Source organism: Myotis yumanensis, unplaced genomic scaffold (assembly GCF_028538775.1).
Source record: "Myotis yumanensis isolate MYYU_CA2020_CCGP unplaced genomic scaffold, mMyoYum1.0.hap1 SCAF_2, whole genome shotgun sequence".
Lineage (NCBI taxonomy): Eukaryota > Metazoa > Chordata > Mammalia > Chiroptera > Vespertilionidae > Myotis > Myotis yumanensis.
In genome coordinates this window covers 48,604,471-48,621,328 of record NW_027223753.1, presented here as the reverse complement: position 1 = coordinate 48,621,328, position 16,858 = coordinate 48,604,471, and the positions used below count along the sequence as shown (strand labels likewise).

Here is a 16,858-nt window from a genome sequence, read left to right as displayed (position 1 = left end):
TTGTTCTTTCCGATGGAACAATCTCAGTACTCATCACTCACTACAGGTATTCTTCACTTTATAAAGAGAATGTGTCCCTCAAAACCCACATGCAAATCACTTAAACATATTCAATTTAGAATGCATTAATTAATGTTAAAAGAAATCTGTAATAAATGATCTTATGAACTATTTGGAGAATATTTTTATGACATTAAATAGGAATCAAGTGGTGGTTGGCAAGTTTTTGCGAACAGATGTATTTTCTCAAATTGTGCTATGTGTGTTCCAAATTTACAAGGCAATTTTACTGTCAAGATTCTGAGAAGGCGGGTTAGTAGGACCTAAAAGGATTAACCTACATCCACTGAGATGGCAGTAACCAACAAGTGTTGGCCAGGATGTGGAGGAATTGGGACCCTCACACACTCCTGCTGGGAATGTGAAAACACTGTGGCAGTTCCTCTAAAGGTTCAGCAGAGTTGCCATATGACATAGCAGTTCCATTTGGAGTTGTATTTCTAAGTATCTGCCCAAGAGAAATGAAAACATATGTCTACACAAAAGATTGTACACAAACGTTCATAACAGCCCAAAGTGAAAACAACCCAAATTCCACCAGCTAATGAGTGGGATGTATCCATGCAATGGAACATTATTCAGTCAAAATAGGCATCCATAGAGAATGCTGGAAAAGTTGAAGAGAAATAGTGAATGACTACTAATGGATACAGGGTTTCTTTTGGGCATGATGAAAATGGTCTAAAATTGATTGTGATAATAGGTGCACAACTCTGTGACTATACCAAAACTCTGTGAATGGTACACTTTATGTAAGGTGAATTGTATCATATATTGAATCAACAAAGCTGTTACATTTTTAAAAATTAACCAACCAACCATGATCAGGAGATAGTAAAAGGGTCCAGGAAATAGCAAAAATCCTGAAGGCTCTAGGCTCCCTGTCAGTCTGGCACTTCTCGTTTTTCTGTGAGCTTGGGCTGTGGGGTTTACTCCCATACTGCCCTCATTTTCACAATTCCGAAGTGGACTTAGCAATGAGACTCTAGTTTTCTTGGCCTTTTTTTTTTTTTTTTTCATCTCCTGGAGACTATCTTACCCCCAAGGCAAGGGGTGAGGTTAATGAACACTCAGACCCTTGTTAGAACCCTGGTTCCCTATGTCTTAGCCAAGTGACCTTGGAGAGACAAGAGGAGCTCGCCAAGCCCTCTGGAAATGGGAATAATAATAGTTACCTCACAAGGTTGAGTTGAGCATTGAAGACATAAGCACATGAAGTGCACACGGAGCACATGGCTTAGCACATTGTGTTCTGTTCCTCAGTGCAACCCATTTCTGATCGCTTCCATCATCCCTTTAATGCCCGACCACACCTCTGTTAAACCCCTGCTAAGAATGAAAGGTGTGAGCTTCTTGCCCTTGCCACACGGCTAGTAACTCCAGGCTTAGCCATGTACTCAGAAAGATGTCTAGTTTTTACCCAGAATTTCTTGAATGAAAAGGTGTTACTTTTTATGATTTATTTCATCACAATTATTCTGAGTACCTAAAAGGTAGAGAAGAGCAAGTTTGGAAGGTTATTCTCTTCCATATTGATGAGACCTGGACAGCATCTATTAAATATGCCCTGTGATCTGGTTCTCTACACGATTTCAGCAGAAAAGTAAGGAAATTAGAGGTAAGGCAGTCAGGCCAACCCAGATTCAGAACCTGCCTCTCCCTCTCTCTAGCTGTGTGGCCCTGGGCACATTGCCTAACCCTGCTAAGCCTCCGTAGCCTTGCTTATGAAAGATGGGGGTGAGGGGAAGAATCTTACGTACATCACAGGGTTGTATAGGGGATTAAATGAGGTAGCACATATAAAGCTTTTGGCTCAGTGCTTCCCAAACAGTAAGGCTCTAAAAATTTTTTAAGTAAGTAGTTTGTGAAATTTTTGAGAAAAAAATATTATGCTTAAAATAAACTACTGAAGGCATTCTTTTTTTTAATCCTCACCGAGTATAAGTTTATAATTATTATTACTATTATTATTATTATTATTAATTACTGATTTTAGAGACAGAAGGAGAGAGAGAGCAAGAGAGAGCAAGAGAGAGCGCGCGCACGCAAGACAGAGAGAGAGAGAGAGGGAGAGAGAGAGAGAGAGAGAGAGCCATCAATGTGAAAGAGAAACATCTATTGGCTGCCTGCTAGATGTGCTGACTGGGGATCAAACCTGAAATCCTTTGGGGCACAGGATGACACTCCAACCAACTAAGCCACCTGGCTAGGACTAAAGGCATTCTTTAAAAAAAAAAAAAAAAAAAAAAGATTAAAAAAAAACACAAAAAACAAGGGTGACCAACTTACCCCAAATTGCCTATATTTTTCAAGTTAATGGTTTTATTTCCATCCTTAACAGTAACAGAGGAGTCCAACACAGACTGATGTACGTGGGTATGGTTGAAACGTAACATAGGAATATTTGAACTATGTACATGGAAGAATGGAAAGGGATTTTCTCATATCAACCTTTTCCTATGTTGCAGTTTCTGAATATAGAAACTAAACATGCATGCCCCACCCCCCAATTTAACTTATATGTAGTAATATAACTCTTATGATCAATCATTTGTCTTTAAGCATAAAACTTGAAGAGATTTTGGCTGCCTGGTGGTCTTGGCTCCTGTAGTCTGGTCTAACATAACGAAGGAGCATTTCTACAAAGCTCTCCTCAACTCCAAGGAGAAAATGATTCCTTTCATTCAATCATTACTTTCAGTTTTAAAGCCAAAGGTCCTGTGTCCCAGGAAACTCCTCAGACTCAGGAAAAACCAGGAAAGTTGCTCAGCCTACTTGACACCAAATTTAATTCAGTGCTAACTATGGACCTGGCGCTGTGACACACACTTTAAAAGCCAAATTTCATTTAAATAAATAGAACAAACCTGTGCAATCGGTTCTATTTTGGCCCATTTCAAAGATAAGGAGAAGTCCATTTGGAGAAATGGGGTAAATTGCCTAAACCTTAGAAGGATAGCTCTGGGATTTTTAAGCTGAGGTCCTTCTAAAACTGTCCTGCGGTACAACCATTAGGCTCCTGCCCCCAGTTCCCTGTCAATGAATTAAAGGTTAGAAAGGTTATAGAAAACCTTGCCCCCCAGAGTGAAAGTATTAATGGTGTGAAAGGGTTGTGGTAGCCTCACTTATTATGGTTAGGGAGCTGGGGGTAGTCAGGGTGTCCGTTCATGCTTGGGGCTCATTTCTTGGGCCCCTGCCGGAGGTGAAGGACTGGCTGAACTGCTGTGGAATTGCTTATTTAAAGTGTTGAGGAAGGAACCTACCTTTTCATGTGCACCACATACTTTGTGTCTAGGTAGGTGGGCTTCCCGGTATTCCAGGTACAAGTCATGTTGCCTGAATATTCATAAATTACACAGGTTACCTCGTCAGGGACATCTGGTGGATCTGCAACAAAATGTATTGCTTAGGAGCCACCATAGAAACATGGAGTTCTTTATAAAGTAGTTAGTTGATAAACTTTCCATTTCATTGGAGAAAACAGGTCAATTCCCCTCAGCATTTCTCTCATTCATTCTCTACCACCTCACCTTGCAACCCACTCAGCCATCAGACACTGCTCCTTTCCTTTATAGATTTCTCTATATACTCTACTTCTTTGTGGATATTAATGTGATCAAGTTCCTCCCATAAAATAAAAATAAAAATTTATCTCCCTAAACTCTCTTTTTTGCTACCACTGTATCTTTCTCCTTTTCTTAATAGCTAAACTTTTTTTTTTTTTTTTAAGAATTCACTATACTGGTCTTTTTCTTCATCTCCTATTTACTTGTAAGCCCCAACAACTAAGATTCAGCCCACAATTCCACCAAAACCACATTTGGTAAGGTCTTTAATGATTTCCTAATCAATAAATCCCATGATCTCTTTGCAGTCATTATTGACCTGGACCTCTGCAGCGTTTAATATTTGGGCCACAACCTCCTTGAAACCTTCTGTACCTTTTAGCTCCTGTAAAAGAGTTCTCCAAAGGGTTTTTTTCTACTTCTCCTCTGGCATCTATTCCACTTTAATAGTGTTCATACCTACTATTGAGTATTACTCAGACTTAAAAGGAAAGGGACTCCTGACATGCTACAACACAGATGAACCTCGGAGACATTATACTAAGTAAAATAAGTCAGACACAAAGGAGAAATATTGTATGATTTTACTTATATGAGGTATCTAGAATACAAAGTCCTAGAGATAGAAAGTGGAATGGTAGCACGGTGGTTGTCGATGGTTGAGGGTAGGGAGGAATGGAAAGTTGATGGTTAATGGATACAGAGTTTCAGTTTTGCAAGATGAAAAGTGTTCTAGAGAGGAATGGTGGTGATGGTTGCACAACAATGAACTCAATGCCACAGAACTGTACACTTAGGAATTGTTAAAATGGTATGTTTTATGTTGTGTCTATTTTACCACAGTAAAAACAAGGTTTTTTAAAATGTTGGTAACCATAGAATTCTATTTCAAGGTTCTTTCTCCCTTCCTCCACCCTTCCTCTGTGCTTTCTCTGAATGGCCATATTATTGAGAAAATTATTAGATTTTGTCTGCTAGCATTTTTCCCTTTTCAGCACTGACATCTCCTCACTCCCAACCTCATCCCCTCGCTACCCCCAAGGGCTATCAATCACTAAGCTCCACAGAGAAGTATGCCCTTGACCTAGGCTGATTAATCAAGTATTTCTCTTGGGAATGACCACATGACTCAAGATGAACCAATCAGAATTCTCCCAGGGACTTTTTCAGGAGCCATTGTAAAAGAGGCAGCCTCTTTCCCCCTGAAATTAGTAATAGGGAGCTGTGAGTTGCTGGTGGCCATCTCCCTGTCATAGTGAAACTGCCTATTTAAGAATGAAGTCAACACAGGGAAGACAAAACCCAAGAGAGGGGAAAAGATCAGAGAGTTCTGATGATAGTGTTTGAGCCCTTGGGGCTTCTGGAGCTGATGAAACCCCAACAACTATGGAACAGCACCTGGAATTTTCAGTTACACCATCCAGTAATAAATTACCAAGAAAAAGATAACAAAAAGAAGTATGGAAATATTCAGTGCTGATTAAATACTCACTTTTCAGGTGCTGCTCTCTCAGCTTGTGCCTACCTGTGCAATCCTGTCTGGGAAACTAGACTGTTCAGAGAATGACCAGACAAATGGCAGAATGGAGGCTCATAAAGAATAAATGTACAGACATTTGTGCACCTGATGTTATACCCAAAGATTTATCTTAAATCTAAATATACTTCTTGCAGGTCACCTGCAAATTATATACCAAGAATATTACTTGTAAAATCAGAAATAAAATGCAAAAAAAGTTACCCTCATTGCAAATTGAAAAGATAATAGGTATCATTTAGACCTATAAAAATGGCAAGGATTTTGAAAAATGGCAATCCTCAGTGTGGGAATGGACAAAGGACAATCCTCTAACACACTTGTGCAAATTGCTACAGCCTTTATGGCGAACACTTTACATATAATCTTTAGAAGCTAGAGTAATACCTTGCAACTCAGCAATTTTACATCTAGGATTGCATTCTTAATGAAATGGTCATTTAGCTAAAAAATTTGCCTCTTAAAGTATTGTTTATTTTAATAAAAATTCAGAAACAAACTTAATAACCCAACATAAGGTTAAATAAACTATAATGCACTCCTAAAATACATCCCAAAACAATGTAGAATACAATTATGTATGTTTAATTAGTTTAGTAAGTAATTAAATAATGGTCATATGATAAAATGAAAAAAACAAATTGTGATGTAGTATAGTATAGTGGTCTCATTTGAGAGACAGAGAGAGGGGGATTAAGGGGTAGAAAGAGAGAGATAGAGAGAGAAACTTGAAAGATACTCTGAATTATTAAAGAGGGATTCTATTAGTGAGATTATGGGATTATAGAGACAATGAGTACTTCTTTTTGCTGGTCTAAAAATTTTAAAACTTTATGCACTGACTGTAATTTGATTTTATAATTGAAAATGATTTTCAAACAGTAAGAATAGACTAAGTACTTTATAACATTTTTGTGAGTTGTAGCATTGAGTTACAATGGGGAGAAACAGGATGCCAAGTAGGGTAAAGAAAGCTTTACATTTTATTTACACCTTAAAGGAGGTAGCTGTGGACACAGACATTTAAGTCATTTTGAATATTGATTGAATTGTGGTCTCTCAATGATTACAGTGATTTGTGCTGAAATTATTTTTGTTTTCTGGTTTCAGATAAGAGTATTATTGAATTAGTCATCATGAAAGACAACTGTCAATATTTTGGGATATGCTATTTATTCCACAGCATTCTATCTGAAGTGAATGCTCAGGATTATAAATGTCTGATGATTTATTAACTTTGCAAAAGGCCAAATAGATATATAACACACACACACAAATAAGCACAATACCTATAATAATAAAAGCATAATATGTTAATTAGACCGGATGTCCTTCCAGATGAAGCTGTGGCGTTGGGGGCTGAGGCAGAGGTGGCCACCGCAGTGGTAGGGGCCTAACCCCTTGCACAAATTTTGTGCATCAGGCCTCTAGTTTGTAATATTAATGTGAAGCTATGTAAAGATGGGAATGTGAGTATGGTTATGAGAGTAAGACCAAATTGTTGTTAGATCTCATTTCCAGGTTATTCAACGTTCAAGAATAAAAACCTACTTTACAACTAGATACTAAAAGTACCCTGAAATATACAAGGATGAGGCTTAAGTTTTTGCTTTTGTCTACCAATGCCATCCTCCCCTATTGGGGCACTTATTAATCACAGGCCAGGTTTCTAATTAATTCAGAGTCTACCAGGGGTGGGCAAACTTTTTGACTCGAGGGCCACAATGGGTTCTTAAACTGGACCGAGAGGGCCGGAACAAAAGCATGGATGGAGTGTTTGTGTGAACTAATATAAATTCAAAGTAAACATCATTACATAAAAGGGTATGGTCTTTTTTTTTTTTTAGTTTTATTCATTTCAAACGGGCCGGATCCGGCCCGCGGACCGTAGTTTGCCCACGGCTGGCTCTAGACAGAGATCATTTTCTACTGAGAGCGTCTTGAAAGCAGAGTCTGTGACTCCCTCTTCTTTGACTTTCTAGCATTTAAAGCATTTTTAGTGCATAGCAGTCTCTCAATAAAGTATACTTCATGAATTGATTGGCTTGATTAATAGCATGATAATCATAAGCAGACTTAAAATGAGAAGAGACCCAGTGCTTCTGACAAAGATCAGTCCTTAATTCCTTCTCCAAGGACAGCACAAACCAACCTGCTTGTGCCAGTAATGCTACTTAATAGCAATGCTAAAGATGAATATTCAGGACTTTTATTGGATAACAAGTCTGCTTTTATCAAGGTAAGTAGAGATCAAAGATGATTAAAATTTAAGTCAAAGATGTTTAGACTTTTAAATAAATGATTAAGTGGTGATGTGATTGTCTCATGTAAGGTTTACTTTAATTTGGCATTTTTAAATGCATAAAGGCATCTCTTAGTGTTTGCTTCCAGGATTGGTGTTATTTTGCTAGAACAAACTTCCCATAATAAGCATGCATGTAATCACAGACAAGAAACCAAGATGTGTTTAAAATTATGGCTACAAATGAAAATTGTAATAATAAGTTTGTGCTTCACAAATTACACATTAAAGTACAGATCATTTTAAATATACATAGAGGGATAGATAGATAACTTTTCAGGGAAAGCAATGATTCATTTATCTTCTCTTTTATGACTTGTCTCCAGTCTAAAAATATACATATGATCATTTTGTTTGAAGCAGTAACGATAAATTGACATAGTAAAGCTCACAGGACAAATATCCTGTGATCAAAGTGATCCAGTGAAAGCATTGTGATTTCTAGAGTACCACAAAAACCCTCAAAAACCTTTTTTTCTGACCTACTTAAAAAGGAAGTTTTGTGTGCTAAGAATGCAGAACCCAAGGACACAGGGGTTCTTCAATCCAGGGGTTTGAGTAAATTTTTACCTGGCAGTTACAATTCCATACTCATAACCAGAGGTCTATGTGAGAAGTTACAACTCACAAAGTAAATAAATGAAAGAGAGATGTTCTTTCTAAGCAGCCATTTGCAGAGAATAAGTGCTTCATTATATTGTCCTAGAAGGGGAGCAAAGGCCATTCCCTGACCTTAAGCATCACCCAATGGTTTTGGGGGTGGGGGGCTCAGAGGCCCTCAGCCAACACTGGGAGAGCTCCTGGTAGTAATCTATCACCCAAACTGCAGCTCAGGGAAGGAGGCCATGCTTCTTCGGCCTCTTTCTTCCTCTGGCTTTAATCAAAAACTAACCTTTCCTCATAACTGTGGAAGTTGCTAATTTGCCCTCTGAAAAAATTATATATTATCTCAACACCCCCACCCCAAAGGATAAATAGTGAAGTAGTTAAGCATTAAGGCTTATTTATATTTCCTGAGGATGTGGACAAGGTAAAGAGTCCTCATACATCAGGTAAGATGTCTGCCTGTGGTTTCAATTACCACAATTTAGGGCAAGTTTAGCATATTGTTATCAGTTTAAGGCATACTTTTGCCAACCTTATTCTTTGACTCCAAGATATACTACTTCCTTTTCAACTACTTTTCTTCCTCAGTGTACTTCTACCACCTCCCATATTTCTTCTCTATCTTTAAAAAATATATTTTTATTGATTTTTTTAAGGAGGGAGGAAGGGCGAGAGAGAAAGAAACATTAATGCAAGAGTGGATTGATCTACTGCCTACCCACCTGAGCATGTGTCCCTGACCGGGAATCAAACCAGCAACCTTTTGGTTTGGTGCATGGAATGATGCCTAACCAACTGAGCCACACCAGCCAGGGCTTCTTCTTTTTTTTGAAACTCTTGCAAGATCAGGTAACCAGAGTTAAATAGGACAATGGCCTTATTTGAGATCCCCTGCTTTTCAGTTATCCATTTTAGGGTCCAAGTGGTCTGGCTCTTACTCGGTAAGGTCTGGAGGTGAAGAAGTAAGAACTCAGATTTGATTCTCATGAGTGTGGAGGAAGAGAACATAGCACATACCCAAAGCCCTCTACCTTCACTGAAAATGGGCCTAGATGTCATCTATATATATATAAAAGCCAAGCGACTGGAATGACTGGTCACTATGACTCGCACTGCGGCCAGCCAACCGGCCGGACGGAAACAGGGCCAGCCAACCTCCCGCAGCCCCTCCCCCCTGCCGGCCCCAAATGGCCCTGATTAGGGCAGGCTGGCCAGACCCCACCCGTACACAAATTTGTGCACCGGGCCTCTAGTAGGGAATAAATATCTGGGTTAAAACAGTGCTGAACTTATTGATCCATCTTTCATAATAGTACAACAAAGAATTAAGTATATTATTATGCAAGTCAGCCCATATTACTCTAATAATTTAAACATCTTCAGAATGCTTGAACACAAATTGAATTTAGCAAATATTTTAAAGATTAGCTTGATATATTTTTTCTTAATAATTAAAGTAATAAACATAATGATTCACAATTGGGGCAGTGGGATTAGAAGCAGGAATTGTATCAGAATCTTCCATGTTTTGTCCAAAGGGTGTATTTTTAAGGGCTTAGGCACATTGGTTGTACTTTAAAGTGTATAAAATGCTTTAAAAGAAATTATTAAAATTAAGGGCTTGCCACAGTCAGTATAATTTGCCTCATTTTACAGATATGGAACTGAGGCTTGGATTCGTTAAGCAACTTGCCCAAGGTCACACAGCTGGTAAGGAGTGTAGCAAGAACACAAAGCTAGTTTTGCAACTGTTTTTCTCCCTAAATGTTAGCTTCAAAATTTTACAGGTGGATCTGCTTCAAATTTGATGATATTAATTTGGAAAAATAAAAACACACATGAAGCGAAAAACATATGAAAAAACATTTAACACCTGAGTTTGTTGCCTCTCCTCTATGCTGTATCTGACCAGGTAACTGTTGAAAAATTGTTTTTTTGGAGCTGTTGGTAACATGGTAACATTTATAGAGTTCACTTTAAAAGTTCATATTTCAGTCTTCTTCTAAAGAATCAAAAACTCTGGGAATACTGAGCCCTCACAACTACTGGAGCTGGGCAGTGGCTGTCCCAGTAGACCATATCTCTGCTTTCCTCTCTGCACAGATCCCACCAGCTTTTGTAACTCATTTATTCCACCAATCTGGCCCCTGGAGACATTTAAGTTTGCAGTTCCTGTATTAAACTAATAGAAGAAGTGAACTATATCAATTTGCCTCTATTTTTAGACAAGTTGGTGATTACCAGTGATTGTTAGACTAACTTTTATTTGGACTGTGAATGCACCCCACACACTTACATCCAGAAGAGATGTCTTCCCCACATATCAGTGTCTCTTGAGAATATCCGGGACATTCAGCTGTGCAGCGCAGGGAGGCACGTGGTTCCAGAAAGCTGTCATACCGAAGCTTAGCTGTCGTTTTATTAATCCTTGTGATTTTCAATCCTTCTTTGATGTTATTTTTATAAAAATAAAATTTCCTTGGTTGGCAGTTCTTAATTGCTGCTTGGCAATATATGGAAATATTCATACCCATCTTAAAAATTGTGGCTGGTTCTACCCAGATATGGCCAGAGCAGTTTATATTTGTAATTCCTGGAAATAAGTAGATTAAAAGAATAAATTCCGTATTAAACATTAAAGCAGGAGATTTTTAAAAAAAAATAGGCTATTACTTTTAAAATGTATTCTTTTCTATTAATTAAATGAATTCCATTGGGAAAAAGTTGGGGCACTAAATGTATCTTTTAATTGATTAGCTTATTGCCATGTATTTTTACTATGCTTCTGTTAAGACGCAGAAGCATGACAAAAAACTAGTATAGGCCTTTAAGCCTCTCTGTCTAAAGAGTAAGTATAATTAGTTCTCTTATTTTAAAGCAGAGAACCAAGGCATTATGAGGCTACACCTTTTTTGAAAGGTAAGATTAGAGGTGTCACTTGGCACTACAGAATCTAAATCCCAACTAATCAATCTGTCTTTATTATTTTTTTAGATAAAGGCTACCTTACCAGAAAATTCAGAGTTTAATGAATAAAACCATACTGCTACTTATGGCAGAAATCTATTACTTGGTAACCACTTAAAATTCACTCTTAATTTAATAATATGGGAAATGTTCAGAATTTTTTTAAGTTAAAAAGAATATTGCAAAACAATGTATGTAATTGTAATATACATTCATGTTAGAAAGAAATAGATGGATTAATTAAAGAGAAATACACTGATATTAACAATGAATTATTTAATCAATAATTTTTCAATACACAGAAGTCACATGGATTGCATAAGAATAGGTCACAGAAAAATATGTTAACTTCTCTTTTTAATAGGGTTCTTGGATTGGTCAGAGGAATGTTAAACATGGTATATATATATATATTTTTTTTAATTCAGCAAAGCTATTTAAAAAGGGTAACTAAAATTCTAGTAGAAAACTTGGAAAAGATAGTCTGGATTATATTAAAAATTTTCATAGCAGATTGAAAAATAATCTATATATATAAAAGGCTAAGTGTCCATCCATCCAACCAGTCGCTATGACACACACTGACCACCAGGGGACAGACGCTCAGCACAGGAGCTACCATGACACACACTGGCCTTTTAAAATTAAACGGCACCATGGACCTGGAGCCAACAAAGCAACACTTGGCTTCCCCCAAGTGGGACACAGGCCTTGCCTGCCACCATCCTGGAGCGATACCCCACCAAATCTCAGCCAACACTGCCAAGACCCCATGGCGCAAAATGCGGCCCACAGCCCAGCCCAGAAACAGTCACTGTGGGTGTCAGGTAATGACATCACATAGCGACGCCTGGCTTCCTCTCCCTAGCGACTAGCCTCCTTGGAGTTTCTCCAGTCCAGGAACCTGACTTGCTTTATAGCCAAGTGCAAACATTTTACAATTTAACCAAATGTTTGTGAAGTGTTTTCACGTGGCTCATCTCATTTGACCCTCACAGAAGTCCTGGAGTAGGTAGATAGGAGACTCGGTAGAATCTTATTTTCTTTTCATTAGCGGAAAACGAAAATTTAGAAAGTTTAGGAACTTGACCCAACTGAAAAGAAGTAAGAAATAGTGGAACTTGAAAAAAGTTTTCTCACTGCACAGAATATAGTCAAACACTGCTGCAGTTAAATATTTTACCCTTTGTTCTCCCTGTATGATCTATAATATTAATCTGCTTCATGCTGATATTTACTGCTGTGTTGCTGATAATTACCTAAAAGAGAAGTTAGGGTGCTTCACTGGGCTGGAAAAAGTTCAGCTAGATCAGAAAGCAGGTCTAATTAAGCAAGTTTATCTATATATATAAAAGGCTAAGGTGATTTGCACATGTGCAATATATATAAAGCTCTCGCTGGCTTCAATTGCACACGTATGTTTTGATCTGTCATTGTCGAACGTGAATTTGGTTGACACTTCTATTATAGAGAAAGGGTGAATAGCAATAGTAAAATATTTCTTCTAATTAATTTCCTTTCAATGTGCACCAGGACACTAGTATATAAAATAATATCTGATGGACAGCTAAAAGGTCTCTAATGCCACACCCCAGGGACCCATCTTATTTCTCTATGCTCTGTATTAATCACTTGAATGATAAACAAAAGTCCTACTTATCATTTTCCAAGAAGCCAGAAAAAGCAACTGGTGCCTTATTTCCCCCAAATCTTCTTGGATAGTGTTGGTCTGACTCTGGAAGGGTCCAATATCCTGCTGGAGGGATTCTAGTTCTGATGAGGAGGCTGCCTCTATATCTCCAATATAATTGTGTCCCAGCCTGTAGAACACAGTTTTGCACTTGCCACTACTCTGAGTAACTTGCACCATCTAGAAAGTTTTCTTCAAGGCCTAGAACCCTGCCTTGGTGTTGCTTTGTCACCCAGTAAATGAGTCCTTGCCATGCATCCTCAGGATACCATTGCCTCCAATAGAAATTCCTAAATGCAAATGGCTGTCCTGTCTGAACTTCTGAGGATCCCCTTCCTGGATTCCTCCAAACTGCTTATGTCTGTCCTAGTGCCAGACGTGTGTGTGAACTGTAGGAAGGGAATAATAATAGCACTCAATACTGCTGCACAGAGTTGTTGTTGTGAGGGATAAAAGGCTTAGCACAGTGTGCCTGACACAGAATAACCCTCAACAAATGGTCTGTGGAATTGAATTCAATTCAAAATGTTTGATGGGTTTTCATAGAACAGTTATAATAGTTCAGAGATAGAACATGCCAACTCAAAGTAATAAGCTCCTTATTTATATAGGAGCTCCTTATTTATTAGAAATGTTTATATAGGAGTTAAAGGTGGTTCCGTTAGGGATACATACTTGAGAAAGAGATCCCGCCTTAGGAAGGAGGGAGTCTTTTTTATTTCATTCCACATAATTCTTATGCTAATATAATTTTTCTCAATATAATAACTTGGTTCTTCAGAAATCCTACCATACATGATACCTTGAAAATATTAGACATTCAATACTTTATTTGAATAAAAGATAACAGTAGGTATTCAAAATACTATACCTCCATGACACCAGTTGAAGAATACGTACAGAGCTATTACCACATCCCACTGAAATGTGACCTGATTCATGTCTGAAAGCAGGGAAAAGCTCCTTGCTCCTCTCTAGAGAAAAATACAAAAAAGGTTAAATTTTAATATTTTAATAAAAGAATAAAAGGCATCACATTTTTTCCTAGCAATTATTATTATCTTTGATGAGAACCTCTGCTAAGGAAGAAAGGAAAGATGGAGAAAGGAGGGATGGAAGAAAGAAAGGAAGGAAATGGTAAAAAGTCACTAGTGTGGGAAGAGGTATAATATGGAGTAAAGAAAAAGAATGCCATTTAACACCCTTCAAAAATAACTATGAATTAGTTCAGTAGGACCTTTTGACCCTGGATATAATCGGTTCCTCTTATCTGGTCTCTCTCTTCATAAATCTCCTTCTGCTCTAAATCCTAATGGTGAACTTTTCTCCTGACCAGGTTATGCATCTATCAAGCTCCAAGAATATCAGTATTTGATGAGTAAAACTTAGGAAAAACCAAAAATTTCATAATCTCCAGAAAAAGGGCATTTAAAATGAAGAAAGATGAAGTGACACAAATGCATATGTGTTGTCACCAGTTAAATTTACAGAAAGTTCACTCATCTCTGAAGAGCTCAAAAGAAGCATAATATAGAAATTGCCATGAGTTTACCACTGGAATTATGTTACTCAGGTAATCAGTTTCTTACATTATTAATAATTCAGTTATTCAATAATCAACATTATTCACTTTTTTATTTGTTTAGTTAAACCTTGAGCCTTTAATATACAACAACAAAACAAAATTCATAACTCATCAAATAGCATAAAATAACTGATAACATTTTTAAAAACTGGGGTTCTCATCACTCATGAAATAGGGATCCCTTTCGTAAGTTATTAACAATAGTAGGTGTCATCTTTATAAATAATAGTGAAAACAAGCCCTAAAATATTTCGGAAGTTAACCACTCACCTACTAGACTATGCACAATAAATATTAAGGTGATGTGATGTCACACAATATTATAGATTCAACTATCATCCGTATCATCCACTGTATAAAATACCACAAGAACTTATAAGAGAAAATAACTTTGCCCATGTATTTCCAACAGGAAATAGAGCTGTTTTTAAGTATTTGGATGCTCATTTTCTCTTTACCTTTCAGTCCGTTTGAAGCACATAATTCCACCTCAGGGCCAGGCCAGCGTCCCGTCTTCTTTCCCCACCGCCTGCCTGTCAGTGATCACTTCAGGTTCTCAGCGATGAAGCAAGTGGAAATGTCAGCAAAGCCCTGACCTACATTTCAGATTCTTGAAGAGGAACTCAAACTGTCCAATTCAAAATGACTGGCTCTCATGTCACTGTTTGGGAAAACCCAGATTACTGAAAGTGAACTGCTCTGTCAGTACTTTTTGTTTTCTCAGCTTAATTTAGAATCACCTATCTCATCCAAACAGTAGAACACATATACATGCTCTGTCAAAATCTCTGACACCAAACACATGATGCTTAGTTTTAATTTGCAACATTGATATTAATTATAAAATTTTTTCTTAAAAAAAATTCTAAATGCTACTGTTGACCATTAATTTATTGTTTTAATATTTATTGTTTAAAGTATTACATATGCCCTCCTTTTCCCCCATTGACTCCTTCTAGCCTGCCCCCAACCCCACCTCAGGCCTTCACCACCCTATTGTCTGTGTCCATGGGTTATGCATATATATATATGCATACAAGTTTTCTGGTTGATCACTTCCCACTCACCCATCCTCCCCTGCCTTCCCTCTGAGATTTTTCAGTCTGTTCTATGCTTCTATGTCTCTGGATCGATTTTGTTGATCAGTTTATTTTGTTCATTAGATTCCACATATGAGTGAGATCATGTGATACTTGTCTTTCTCTGACTGGCTTATTTCACTTAGCATGATACTCTCCAGGTCGCTCCCTGCTGTTTCAAAGGGTAAGAGATCCTTCTTTTTCACTGCTACATAATATTCCAGACCATTAATTTATTTAACAAGCATTTTTTAGTAGTACTTTGTGCCAGGTATTGTTCTGGGCATTAACGGTATAATGGTTATTGATTATGAAACAGGTCCTTTGTTGTATTGTGTACAGTGATTAAATTACAGATCAGTTGCTTTAAACTATGGTTCACAGTTTAGCAGGATTCTACAAGCTAATAAAAAATTTTACCAAATATTTGCTTGGCTTATAGTAGGCCTCACTGGGGGCCTTTCCTGGCATGCCTTTTCTTCCTGCCTCCTCTATGTGTCCTACATGCACATCCTTTCACTTTAATACACTTCTTTCTATTTGTAAATGATGATTAATTTTACTTGTTTTCTCTACTGCAAATTTCTTGAAGTCAGAAACTCCACACTGTCTTTTTAATTTTTCTATCTTTAGTAACTCACACATTAGAATACTCTAGAGCAGTGGTTCCCAACCTTCTGGCCCTTTAAATACAGTTCCTCATGTTGTGACCCAACCATAAAATTATTTTCGTTGCTACTTCATAACTGTAATGTTGCTACTGTTATGAATCGTAATGTAAACATCTGATATGCAGGATGATCTTAGGCAACCCCTGTGGAAGGGTGGTTCGACCGCCAAAGGGGTCGCGACCCACAGGTTGAGAACCGCTGCTCTAGAGGAAGACTTAACTGATTCCTATGCTTAGATTCTCGATAATGCAGTCTGAATTTCTGTGGGTAGAGGCTGGGCATTGACATTGTTTAAAGCCCTCCTCTCCCAGGTGATAGGATGAGCAGTTAGAGTTGAGAACCACTGGGATATACAACAAATAAGATTACTATTTTTAAAGCCCACACAGAAGAAATGACTACTAACTGGGTTTTAATGATTTGTAACAATTTTCCAGCCTGTGAAGGAGCGTGTGTAGGAAAACATTTCACAAGAACAAAATTTGCAAGTAAGTAATATAGATGTATGGGACTGGCAAGCATTTCTCCAGGTTGAGAGGAATAAGATTTGAGCTGGAAAATTAGGTAAATGGCAGATTGTAATAGGCCTTGTATTCCTGCTAAGTATTTTAACCTTTATCTTGATATCAGTCAAGAGATAGCAAAGGTTGTTAAATATGAATAACATAATTACATTGGATTTTAGAAAGGTAATTCTAATTAGTGGAGAGAATGAACTGAAGATAAAGAGCCCAGTTAGGAGCCTGGCTGGAGTGGCTCAGTGATTGAGCATCAACCTATGAATCAGGACGTCAT

General features: G+C 37.7%; 1 protein-coding gene across 1 annotated transcript in view; it reads right to left on the bottom strand.

Annotated features, from left to right (window-relative positions):
• Positions 1-14,835, bottom strand: part of IL23R (interleukin 23 receptor) — a 67,417-nt gene extending 52,582 nt beyond the window's left edge. The window contains exons 1-4 of the mRNA XM_070403366.1: positions 14,772-14,835; positions 13,600-13,702; positions 10,368-10,664; positions 3,324-3,447 (exon numbers count right to left, since the gene is read on the bottom strand). Of these exons, the coding sequence (XP_070259467.1) occupies positions 3,324-3,447; positions 10,368-10,664; positions 13,600-13,669 (491 nt within the window). The 5' untranslated portion in view covers positions 13,670-13,702; positions 14,772-14,835. The remainder of the gene's footprint in view (positions 1-3,323; positions 3,448-10,367; positions 10,665-13,599; positions 13,703-14,771) is intronic.
• Between the last annotated feature and the right edge of the window lie 2,023 nt (positions 14,836-16,858).